Below are 13,439 nucleotides of genomic sequence, written 5' to 3' on the forward strand. Positions count from 1 at the left end.
GAATCTGCTGCTAAAAATATTCCCATAAAAAACCCAGGCCCAGATGACTTCAGTGTAAACTCTGTCACATATTCAAGGAAGACGTAGTGCCAACTCTACACAAGTTCTTCCAGAACAATTTCCAACTCATCTACCTGCCCAGCGTTACCGATACCAAAACCACACACAGACATTACACTACACAACAGTACAAAAAAAAAAAAAAAAGACCAACATCCTCCATGAACACACACTACAAAAACTTAACAAAGTTTTAGCAAACAATCCAGCAAAATATAAAAAGAGTAACACCTCATGACTTAGGGGCTTAACCTCAGAAATGCAAGGTTGGTTCAGAATTCAAAAACCAATCACTATAATCATGTCAAACTAAAGAAGAAAAACCATGGGATCATCTTAACATGCAGAAAAAGCATTTCATAAAACTCAACATCCGTTCAGGATAAAAGCTCTCAGTAAATTAGGAACAGAAGGGAATAACCTCAACTTGATAAGGGACATCTACAAAAAGCCTACCACTACCACCAAACACAATGATGAAAGACAGACGTTTTACGGCCAAGAGCAGGAACAATGCGGGGATGGACACCCTCGCACTTGCACTGGATGTTGTACTAGGGATTCTGACCAGCGCTAGGAGGCAAGAGGGAGGAAAACAAACAGAAATGTGTATACTGGAGAGGAAGAAACAAAGTATTTGACTGCATGACCCTATCTGGTCACGACACAATTACCCTTGTTATATATTGCTAGATTTGATTCTTTTAACTCTGAACTGTCTCACGCATACAGAAAAGTACAGAGAAAATACAAAGAACCACATACGTATAATCTTGATTCAGCATATAAATCCTCTACTTCAGCTCTTTAATTTTTTCTTTCTTTTTTTAAATACATTTTTATTGAAGTATAGTCAGTTTACAATGTGTCAATTTCTGGTGTGCGGCACAGTGCTTCAGTCATACATGAACATACATGAATTTGTTTTTCATATTCTCTTTCACCATAAGTTACTACAAGACGTTGAGTATGGTTTCCTGTGCTACACAGTAGAAACTTGTTGTTTACCGGATTTTGTGAGAATCCTCCTGTATTTCGAAACAAGAGACACTCTGCCAGAGCTCAGAAGGAGTTCTGTGCAACGCAGTGGGTTTGTGGATGTAATTCTTGGTGTATTTGTGGGACAGGGTGAGCTGTGACACTCTTCACTTCTCCATCTTGGCTCCTCCCCCATCTCTTTAATTGTTTAAATTGCTTTTTAGAAGATTTTTCAGAGGATGGTGGCAGTGGAAGTACAGTTTTTGAATCTCCTTAAATAATCTCTATCCCAACCCTGCAGAAAATAACTAGAGCAATCAGGGTAGCAAAGCTGAAAACCCAGGGATGCATCTGCAACAGAACTAGGTAACAAGGTGGGCCCATGAAGCTGAACACATAAGCAGGGGGGCTGACACAGAGCGAGTGGTTTCAGCATCCGTGCAGGAGGAAGAAGGAAACCGTGGACCATCTGCCAAACCTGAGACTCCCGAAAGAACCAACAAGAACTCAGAGGACCAAACTGAGAATAGCAGCCGATACCAAGAGGCGTTCTGCAACATTTTAACCCTTAAAAGTTCTCTAAACTAACCACCCGAAACAGTCTTTCAGCACAAAGGCTCACACTAAGAAATCTGTGTAAATTAGAACCTAAACTGCATAGCATAGGACTCTGGGGGGAAGGGGAGGGGAGGGGAAGGGTGGGGTGGAGTGGGAAGGAGAGGAAAGGTCCAGATAAAAGCCAGGGAGGTGGACAGAACCTGATCTCATAAAACAAGCTGCCATATTTTTAGCACTACACAAAAACGACAGAAGAGGGAGCTCTAGAGCCAGGACTCCGGACCAGACTACTCCAGGAAAACTAACTTCCGGTAAAACTGAACAGAAAAACATCAAGATCAAGTACCACACAAAAATTACTTAAAGAAAAAAGGGCAGAATCACATTCCTACAGGTAATGGAAGCACACAAGAAAGACATGTCCACAAAACAAATGAAAACTATAACCTAGTATTTCAATAAAGTTGAAGGTACTAATAATAAAAGATCTGAAAAAAGTTAATATAATTAGAAAAATTCAGAAGCGTGGGCTGGAATGTTAAGGAAATCAGATACAAATGAAAAAATAATTGTAAAAATACTAAATTCAAAGTAGAAGAAAGGGAAACGAAAAACTTTTTAAATCACAAAGAAATGAAGAAAATGATAAAATGGATTTGGGAAAAAGTGCAGTTAAAGAAGGCAAAGAAAATCCAACATGCATATAACAGGAATCCCTGAAGAAGGAAACAGAAGCAAGGGAACCGAATACATATTAAAAGCCAATTCAAGAAAACACTGCTAAAATAAGTAAGATTTGGAAGGGCCTGTCATCGGAGAAAATCAACCCAGAAGGACCGACACTAAGACATATTCCAGTAAAACTGCTGGCTTTAAAGAAAAAGAAAAACAGTGTGAGCATCCAGGAAAAGAGATTAAGTAACTTAAATGGAAAGACTGTCTTCAAATTCTAATAGCAAAGCTTTGGGCCAGAAGAAAATGAACCCTGTATTTAAGACACACAAAATAAGAAAATGTGAGCTGACGACTTTATGCTCAAACTTAGTAAACCAAATTCACACCGACATATAAAGGCCACAGTGCAGGAGCTCAGAGTCACTTCCACAAGTGTTTTCTGAGAAATCCACTATAAAAGGAGCTTCAGACAACCAAACTGACTAGGGGTCAATGGTACAAGGCCTGGTGGTGAGCATTAAATACAGATTTTTTACAGAGTTAAGTTAGTAATTATAACACTACATGAACGTTATAAGGGAAGGCCATAATATGTAATGGTTATATGCTCTGACAACACAGGATATAATTATTTTAAAACATGAAGAAAGAACATATTATTGGTATGGTGTTGGTATGATGCGTGCTATGTGGGAAAAAGCAGTGAGTAATTACGTACTATTCTAATCTTGTTATTCTTGGTGTCCTGGAGAACAAGAATACTTGTTGTAGAAGAAAGGAAGACATAAATGTTGGATGGAAGAGGTCAAAGTAAAAACCTCTTAGAACTGAATGTTAATTTAAATTATAATCCTAGTATATCAATACAGTATACAAATCATAAGGTAAGATGCATTTTTTAGTTCTATCCAACAAAAAGGCCTAGATAGAAAGACTAACTAGTCAGTAGCAATGAGCACTCCTAGCACCCAGACTAAAATTTCATTTCTCACAAAAAGAAACGAAGGTTTCTTAGAGAAATGGCTGATTCCAGATCCTCACAGGAGATGGCCTGAACACTACCAAAGACTACTGGGCTCAGGAGTCAACCCGGACAGACGCCCATCAGTCAAAGATGGGACAGCGTGAGCAGCACCAAAAAGGGTAACTGCAAAGTTCTGACACAATTAAATACATTTAAATCGATGAGTTCAAAATGATACTAAAAAATTACAGTAACTGGTCACTTTAGAAGGATGACAGGAAACCAACTTCTCATGTTACAAAGAACTACCTTTTGCATACAGACCACACCACCAGGTAACCAAGACTTGGCTGACAGGAAGTTTCCTTTCATGTGTGGGTTGAGGGCTTCTCAGCAGACCACAGCGAGGCAGCCGCTCTGCTACATGTGCAGCTCTGACCAAGAAGCAGGTCACCTGCAGATGGTTTAGCACCAGGTTCACAGCAAGCACGTGTTGAGTGACAGGGAAGGAGGCGGCCCCCTTTCTGGCCACGTCCCATTTCCCAAGGAAGCTTCTCTTTACAGAAATATTCTAATTAATAAATACAGAACAAAGGGAAACAACTGAAATAGCACCATCCTGGGACCTTTAGTGAATTGAGAGGCCTGGGCACTGAGCAGCAACGGCTGCTACAACACAAGGGACGCACCTATGTGAGAACTACGAGCGCAATGCTGCCTGCAAAGCAGGGCCTGCCAAAACCTGAACCCAAACACAGCCAAGCTTCTAGAGCCAACTACCAACTACTGCGAACACAAAAGACAAAAGACCTCGTCAGCACCACGGACAGGGAACCAGCAAAACCCAGACTAGAAAACTGTAGGTCAACAAATCCATTTTCTTTAAAGAGTGAGGAGAAAAAGAAATGGAGGGGCAACTTGTAACCTTAAAAATGCTTAAGAGACATTAAGTAAAAATAGACAAACACTGAAGCATAATATTTAGGGATGACCATTTGGGTGATAAAACCACAAAGAAAAGCAAGGCACAACACCACACCAGTCAAGACGATGGTTCCTCTGAGAGAGGGGTCGGGCAAGGGGCAAGTGACTGTAACTCCTTCCCTCTTAGCCTGGTGACGGTTATAAAGGTGTTCACCTTAAAATCATTCCTAAGTTATACATCACTTGTTCAATGCCATCTGCATATGTTCTATTTTATAACAAAGGTTAAAATTTGTATTAAAAATTTTATATTTAAGAAACAAACTACTGGACACAATTAAAACCAGTCAGATTTCTTTCTTCCTTCTTTTCCTTTTTTGGTGTGGCACTATTGAAATGAAATTCTCTTTATCTCTGATTGGAAGACAACATGCAAGTAAATACACTACATTGTTCTTTATTGTCTAATTCATGTATTACTAGAATCCATGTGAAAAAGACGAAAACCTACTGACTACCATTCCACTCCAAGACGGAAGTCTGAGCTCGTAAGTTAAATGTGAGTCTCAGTGTCCCCTAGACAGTACACTGGTGAGCGTCAGCCAAGATGTTCTAGAAATCCATGGAACAGGTAAGCCAGAGAGATAGGAAGCAACACCTGATGTCAGTCAGTCAGCGCACAGAGCCAGGAGCTACTCACTCATGTTTAAGGCAGCCATCCCTCCCTGTGGAGCTGCCGGGTAGACGTTTGGGACATTCGCGGTCATGAAGTCTGCAATCTGCTGTAATGCCAACAGGCCTGTGGGATTCTTCCCCTTCTTAAATTGTTCCTGTATCATTGACTCCAGCTCTTCACAGAAAGCCTAACAAAAAGCAAATTAAAACAATGAGACGCTGCTTCTTTGTTCCTCGGGAAGGCAGGGGTAACTATCACAGAGACCACTGTTTAGTCTGTTTTCATCCAGTGGCAAGTGAATACTCTCATACATCGCTACTTGGCGCATAACTGGCACATCCTTTCTGTAAAGTAATTTAACAATATAGACACTTAAGAATTTGAACAGGCCTTCTATTCCCAGGAATCTTTTCTAAAGAACTAATCAGAGATGTGCCCAAAGACTTATTCATTAGATGCTCATTCCAGCATCACTAGTAAAAGGGAAAACAGGTAACAGTCTACACTTTAAACAGCAGAGGACTGATTAAATATACTGACTCACCTTACAATGGAATGCTGTGCACATACAGCACGAAAGGCTAAGAAAAATTAAATGACACTGTTCTACGCACTGAGAACATATAGATGGAAAAAAATGGCCTTGCCATTAATGAACTTAAAACTTCGTGAGGGAAACACAAGAAGGAGAAAAACAACACTACAAGGGGCCTCTGTACCAACGGCAACCCCGATGACCCACACACGCAGTCCAGAGCTGAGCTCAGCAATGCCAGTGAGGCCCGGGGCTGTCCACCTGGGTCCCAGACTCTGGCCCCAACCAGCAGTCACTGGCCAATGACCTCATGCACTTGCCTGGTCCTAATCCCGGGTGGGCCAACATCCATTCCCTCACCTCTCAGCTTCCTGATCGCCTCGCCTCCAATGACCGTCTTCCAACTCACCTCGGCCTCCTGTTTCCATGGTCGTGCCCCAGGGACCTGCTCATTCCCAGTAACTGTGTCCCTCTTCAATCTCAGAGCCAAGGTTGTGCTCTGCAGACACCTCTTCCTAGTGTCCAGTGCACCCTTCTTCAGCCCATCGTGACCCTAAGACCCTATCATCATCCCTCACCTTCCCTGTGTCCTGACCCCTCACTCAGCTTAGGCCCTTGGTTTAACACTGTAACCGCTCCCTGGCTCACAACTTCAGCTCTACCATTTCATCCGGCAAAATCCCAGTCCTGGGTAAAGCTAACTCCTCGCCCTTTCTACTCATGCCTCTGGAAGTGGCTGGAGGGAAAAGGCAGAGACTCCTGCGCTGCCTCACGTTAAGTTCAGGGACACTGCCCTGAGTGTACCCTTCACACGAACCCAGGACCGCTCTCGACTTCTCTGGCCCATTCCCTCACCTCCCCTTCATGCCTTCTCTCTCCTCAAGCCTCCGACGCTGCTCCCGGCGCCCGTCCTCAGCAGTGACTCCAGGTGCTATCCCCGAGAGCAGAGCCACTCTGAAGAACTCTCACAGGTTCCCTCTCACGTCCGCCAACTACAGCACCTGCGTCCACAGGGCGCCTGCCCACCCCTCACTGTGGATGAACCACCACGTGCCCGGAACCAAGAAGCCAGCCCAGGCACGCCCTACCCAGCAAGGCACCGGGTCCTGCAGCCTTCTCACTGGTGGCCTTCTCTGGATGCTCCTGCGTCAGGAACGCTCTGATGCTGCTGGGCTCTAAGTGACTGCGGGCGGGGGCTCCACACCCCAGTGCCGAGCACGGCGTTGGTGCACACTAGCCGCTGTAAGTTGCTACTTCACTCTATCCCAGGTGACTTTTACTTATTGCTTGTTGCTTTTTACCAGGAAAACTACTTGAGCCAAGTCCACATGTTGCTCTGATTCTTCATTTCCTCCCACCTCTTCCTCCCCATCCATCAGCAAATCCTACTCACCCTACCCTCACAGTAAAACTCAGATGGGTCTACCTCTCCCCACCTCCACCACCACCACTCTGGCCCAAGCTTCCATCACCGCATCTGGGAGACGGCGTTCTCTCTTGCCCCACGTGATATTCCCTCTGTACCAAACCAGAATGAGCTACTCAAAGACTGAATCGTGCCACTCCCGTCTGCAACCCTCCAATGACAACTGTACTCTGGATGTAAGACAAGCTCCTCAGCTGAGCTCGCACTGCCTCCCAGGACCTGCTCCCTCGCCCCTCGAGCCTCGCTGCACCTTCCGGCCTTTTGCTTCCTATGCTCAGACCACCCAGCTGCCTCCGACTCTTTCAAGCTCATGCCTAGCCTAGGAATTTCACATTAGCAGCTCCCTCAGCCCAGAATGCGTCTCCCCCAGTCCCGGCTCCTTCCCATCACTCCTTTACTCAGAGAGGCCTGTTCTAATCACCGGCACAACTTAACCAGCCGACTGCTTCCTGCCCCTCGCTTCTGTCTGTTGCTCACTGCTTATCCCCTTCGACTAGAACGCAAGTCTGAGGCGACCTGAGCGCCTACACGGGTGCTGCCTGCATGTCAGACCTCATCAAGCCGTACACTTGAGACCCGTGCACTCTACTGTCAGTTATATTATTGAAAAACGATAGACGAATGATAATAACCAAACGAAAAAGCTTTGTATGTCTTGTTTACTGCTAAATCCCCAGTTCCTTGGAGATGGATTGATTACCACTAAAAAAAGTTCAGGGAGCAGGGTGCAGCTCAGAGGTAGAGTGCGTGCTTAGCAGACACAAGGTCCTGGGTTCAATCCCAAGTACCTCCTCTAAAAGTAAACAAATAACCCCCCCAAAAAAGTATAAAGTAAAAAATAAATTAAAATTTTTAAAAAGCTCCATGAATTATCTGTCAAATGACACCCCAAAATATTCAGGAAACAAAACAAGAACAGGTTAAAAAGAAAGAGAGTGATGCGCACAGGGGCAGCAGTCTCAGCGCGAGAGCCCGAGAGCAGCGCCGCCCGGCCCGGGGCGCGGCCAAGGCACGGCACGCCGCGCAGCCATGGTGAAAGCCGCCCATGACCGGGTGCCGTCTAGACCTACTAGGGGCCCAGCCCCAGGCCAGGCGTTTAGGAGGAATCAGTCGTTTTTAAACGGTCCCAGCATTTAAAGATTCCAGAGAAGCAGTGAGGGTAAAAAGGAGAAGTGACACCTCCTGCCCTCTATGACACTGAAGACTTCCGCTTATTGTGTCTGGTAACTCGAACTAAGCTGAACCTTTCCGAGCCCTTGGCGCTGACTTGCTGTGTGAGATAAACTGACTGTGACCACACAGCAGAGCAGACGGGCTGAAGGAGGGAAGGAGGAGGAGGACACGCGGTTAGAGAAAGGCTCCTCTTACGGGGCTCTGCAGAATCATGGACACCCTCTTCTTCTGCTCCATCATGTTGAAGTCCTGGCGAAGGTCTGGGGCCATGTTCCTCTCTCGCAAGTATTCTGGATTGTTCTCATCCACTCTGTCGAAATACCTCTCCTTGTGAGGGACTGTGGTCGGGGGTGGTGAGGTCACCACTGCCGCCCGAGTATCACCATTCATTGCACAATCTTTCTAGGTTCCTACAGAATCAAAATAAAAGAAAGTATTGTTTTTGAATCAATGTCCAGCAGCCTTTCACAATGAGCACATCAGCCTGATAAATACCATCTTCAGCCCAAGGACGCCCTGAGTGACCCTGGCCATCGGCCAGAGCCATGACGTGTGAGACCTCTTTGTGGCTGACCAGCCATCTCCCACCCTCCCACCAGCCATGGCAGTTCTGCCCTTGCTCTTCTTCAGCGACAACAGAACAATCCCACAAAACTACTATTTCCTCTGACAAACTTAGGAAAATTTTGACCGTCAGACAGCCGAAAGTCATCATGTGTCCCACACAGACAGGGTCTTCTAACAGCAGCAGAGTTCATTTCCAGAAAAATTTGATTTATGCTAATTTTCCCAAAAAGTATTGGTGGCGATTTTGCACAGGATTCCCCAGGCTGAGCAACAGGAGAGAAGCTGCTCACACATCTATATTCACACAAACGGGAAATGTTCCTCATCAACATCACCAGTTTGGTTCAAAGAACAGTAACAGCAGGTACTGAAAATGTCACCACGCCCTGGGTTGTAAATAACCTCAAAAGATGCCCAAATGGCTCAAATTTAAAAATCTGCTAATATGGCTACTTAATTTACATTCTTTTTAATCGCCATCTTTTATTTGAAATGATGCTCAAATGCACTAAATTATATTCATCTTTTAACTACTAAATCTCTAAACAGCACCTTTACTAATCATACAAATAGTTCAATTTCTATTCTGTTTTTATAAAACACTAAATGACAGCTTTAACAACATATATACGGTATCTACTGAGCATCTGGTATGACAGTCACCGCTGGCCACAAAATTAATTAGATGTGGTCCTCACTTTAGGGAAGCTGGACTCACAGTCTAACAGTCTCACAGGGGAGACAGACTCACTGAGAAAGGCAGAGCTGTTGACCGGAATTCACTAGCACAGAGACGCTGGCTAAAGCCAGGAGAGGAGAGGAAACTGGCCAGCAGAAGAATACAAATTGGGAAGAGGAGGGCAGAACAGGCACCCAGAACAGTTTCCATCATATAACAGTATCTAAATTAAAATACCTGAATACATTAAGAACAAGAAGGAAAGGACCAGAAGACAAGATGAGAAAGTCTCAGAAGCCACAGACAGAGTTTCAACGACGAGTGAGTGAACAACAGTTCCTCAAGCCACAGAGGATAAGCAAAGTAGGTGTGTTTTTTTTTTAAAAGGTTAAATCAGCAACTAAAAAAGTAAGTGGTGCCCCTTACACTACATACAAAAATTCATTCCAAATGGAACACAGACCTAAATGTAACTGCATAAACTATAAAATTCTTAGAAGAAAGTAAAGGAGTAAATCCACAAGACCCTGGGTTAGGCAAAGTCTTGCATGACCCCAAAAAGACAGCAACAAGAAAAAAAGAGATAACCTGGACTTCCTCAAAAGTAAAAACATTTGTGCTTCAAAGGATACATAAGGTAGTGAAATACCATAGGACCCAGGAATCCCGCTCCTGGGCACATGTCCAGAAGGAACCCTACTTCAAAATGACACCTGCACCCCAATGTTCATAGCAGCACTATTTACAATAGCCAAGACATGGAAACAGCCTAAATGTCCATCGACAGATGACTGGATAAAGAAGATGTGGTATATTTATACAGTGGAATACTACTCAGCCATAAAAACTGACAATGCCATTTGCAGCAACATGGATGTTCCTGGAGAATGTCATTCTAAGTGAAGAAAGCCAGGAAAAGAAAGAAAAATACCACATGAAATTGCTCATATGTGGAATCTAAAAAATAAATAAATAAATAAGGAAGTGAAAAAACAACCCATAAAATGGAAGAAAGTATGTGCAAATCATATATCTGAGAAGATATTTACATCCAGAATATAGAACTTAATTAAAATAATCAAAAGCCTGAAAGTCTTCAAGCGTCCTTGGTGGGTGCCACACAGAGCAGAGCTGCCCAGCTGAGCCTTGCCTAAACTCCTGACCCGCAAAATCATGAACTATGAATAAAATAACTACTTTAAGCTGCAAGGTCCTGAGATGGTTTGTCCTGCTGCAGCAGGTAACTAAAATACTGTTCATGACAAAGGAAGGCGAGTGACAGCAGCCAGACCTGAATGCCAGACACGGCTCCTTACGTACACTCCGTCCTCTCACCTCCTCGGCTTGTCCACTTGCTCTGGCTTTCTCACGTTACAGACCAGGGGACTTAGGTCACTCAGATGGAAGTCAAAAGGGCTGGGATTCTAACACAGGCCGTCTGGCTGCAGAGCTTTTGTTCTTAACCTCTGAGCCACACTGCAAAAAATGATGACGATGATGATGATGGTTGGTGGAGGCAGCAGAAGAGGCAGCAAGGGGAAACAATGTCCCCAAGGGACGGGCTTGAGGGCACAGGCGCAAAGGTGCCCTGACCAGCAGGACCCAACCTTGGGAATCTGGGGCTGGCACTGTTAGCTTTTTAATGTGCATTTGAATTGCCTGGGAATCATGTTAAAAGACAAATTCACATCCAGTAGGTCTGGTGGGGCCTGAGATTCTTCACGTCTCAGGAGCTCCCAAGTGATACGAATGCCACTGAACTCGGAGCACAACATGAACAGCAAGGCTTTAAAGGACAGTTTGTTTATCAAAACCATTGGGGAGAGGGAGGTACAAACTCACAGGCGTAAGGCGGGCTCAGGATGTATGTACAACACGGGGAATGCAGCCAATATTTTATAATAACTGTAAATGGAAAGCAACCTTGAAAAATTGTGTACAATTTTTAAATTTTTAAAAATATTCTGCTGTACTAATAGCCAAAGAATGAATAGAAGAAAGAAAATTTAAAGAAAAGACCAATTTGGACATTGCTTTCCTGAAATCTAAAGATAGTACATAAGTAACAGCTGATTAAAGTGACACTGCTTCGAGGACAAAGACGACAGCACAAAGCAGCCAAGGACTACAGGCAGCCCAGGGTCAGTAAGCCGCCACCTGACTTCCTCTTCTCTGAACAGAGCCCTGAAAATGTGTAGTTTCATCTGTTCAACCTAGTTTGTTCTGAAAGAAATGACCCAAAGAACGAAACACTAATGGTTGTGACACGTTTCTTCATTAGATGTAAGTGAAGCTGGCCATTCTGAGCCAACGATAAAAATGTTCCACTTCATTGTTTCCAAAAAAACAAAAAAGACAAAAGGATACACAGTATTACGAGTTCTCTATTACTAAATGAGTTCCAATTTTAAGCCATTTTCATCAGTAAATAAGGACAAAGGGGAACATTTTAGAGGCAACTACAGCTGCTTCCTGGTTCCCACAGCTGACGGAAAGAAAAGAATCTTTGTAAAACCAACATGTTAAAGATAAGGCAGAAATGCTTTCTTTTTATTACAGATTGCCACGTGAATGGGGTAAGATAAAGGTTGAAGACCAGATATGCACGCATTCCATTCCCTCAACAAGGAAGCCTATAAACTTAAAGTCAAAGTACACACATTCTGAGCCCAATAACCAACAGTAAGCGTAATTCTACTTTCAAAGCACAAAACCTGCACTGGATTTTCGCCAATTATGGCTCCAGGTTTCACGGGTGTAGTCTTCAAGTGTGTGTTAAGACAGCAGACTTTTCTGTGACGATCTCTACAAAGAAGTTATTTAGTCCAAATTTTTTAAAAAGAAACAGAAAACTACAGATGCAAAGAAAATTTCCTGCAACAGTACTTAGAGTAATTAAACAATAAAATAATTCAAAAAGACCAATGTCCAACGGTACATGAATGGTTGTAACACGATCTGCTCAATACAGTATTATGAAACTACGAAGATTCTTCAATACAATATACATAAAAGATTATAATGTTTAAGTGAAAAGCTATAAATTTCCTATTCTACTATATATAGTTATCAGTATTATCATTTATTCACACACAGACAAGATGATACAATGGCAGATGAGCTGTATTAAAGTTGAATAAACTCATTCAAGACCAGTGTGGACTAGTGTTCCTCCAGCCCAGTACTCCATAAAGCCACTATAATTTAACCTGTGTAAAAATTTCTTTAACATTTTTTATTGATTTATAATAATTTGACAATGTTGTGTCAAATTCCAGTGTCGAGCACAATTTTTCAGTTATACATGAACATATACATATTCGTTGCCACGTTTTTTCTCTGTGAGCTACCATAAGATCTTGCGTATATTTCCCTGTGCTGTACAGTATAATCTTGTTTATCTATTCCAAATTTTGAAATCCCAGTCTATCCCTTCCCACTCCCCGCGCCCAACTTGTGTAAAAATTTTAAGACTTCACCACCCAAATCAATGAAATCTCCGGGGACAAGACTTTCAAATAAACAAACACTACCCCCTCCAGAATCCAGAAGTCTGAAGGAACCGAGACAGATGAGCCCCGCCCGCCCGTGTGGCGGCCACATTCATCCACGCTCTCCGCCTCATCCACGCTCTCCGCCTCTCCCATGCTGCTCTCATCTGGGTAAGTACCACTCACCTCCTGGACATCCACCAGTCTCCTAACTGGTTTCTCTACTCCCAGTCTCCTAACAATCCCCACAGCAATCCATTTTCCACAGAGAAGTCAGAGTTTCAAAATGTAAGTCACATCAAGTCACTCATTCCCCTGATTAAAGCATGACGGGTGACAGGAGGCCCTTAGCTGGATCCTGACTCAAATAAATTACAACGTAAAAATGTAAGACTGGCATTTGAGACAATTAGAAATCTGAATACTAACTGGACTTGGATGGCATTAAGGAACTACTGTGAAAAAATTTAGGTGTAATATTATTATGTTTGCATCAGATACATACAGAAGTATTTACAGATCTGGAGTTGGCTAAACTTAGACAGGGTTGAGGGAGAGAGTATGCATTACACAAATAAACAAGACCAGCCACAAGGCAACTGTGGAAGATGGATGAAGGATAAAACAGGGTTCACGATACAGTTCTATTCTGTGTCTCTGAAATACTCCAGGATCTTCCTTGCTCCAAGAAAACAGTGCCTCCAGACCTTACGTACGCTGGTCTCCACTGCCG

At 43.5% G+C, this 13,439-nt stretch overlaps 1 protein-coding gene across 11 annotated transcripts in view; it reads right to left on the bottom strand.

The window, feature by feature from the left end:
- ADD1 (adducin 1) overlaps positions 1 to 13,439 on the bottom strand; it is a 74,812-nt gene that overhangs the window by 31,626 nt on the left and 29,747 nt on the right. For all 11 annotated transcript variants that reach the window (XM_074351438.1, XM_074351440.1, XM_074351441.1 and 8 more), the window contains exons 2-3: positions 8,165 to 8,379; positions 4,860 to 5,022 (exon numbers count right to left, since the gene is read on the bottom strand). In XM_074351438.1, the coding sequence (XP_074207539.1) occupies positions 4,860 to 5,022; positions 8,165 to 8,359 (358 nt within the window). In that variant the 5' untranslated portion in view covers positions 8,360 to 8,379. The remainder of the gene's footprint in view (positions 1 to 4,859; positions 5,023 to 8,164; positions 8,380 to 13,439) is intronic.

This window comes from Camelus bactrianus, chromosome 2 (genome assembly GCF_048773025.1).
Source record: "Camelus bactrianus isolate YW-2024 breed Bactrian camel chromosome 2, ASM4877302v1, whole genome shotgun sequence".
In the NCBI taxonomy this organism is placed as follows: Eukaryota; Metazoa; Chordata; class Mammalia; order Artiodactyla; family Camelidae; genus Camelus; species Camelus bactrianus.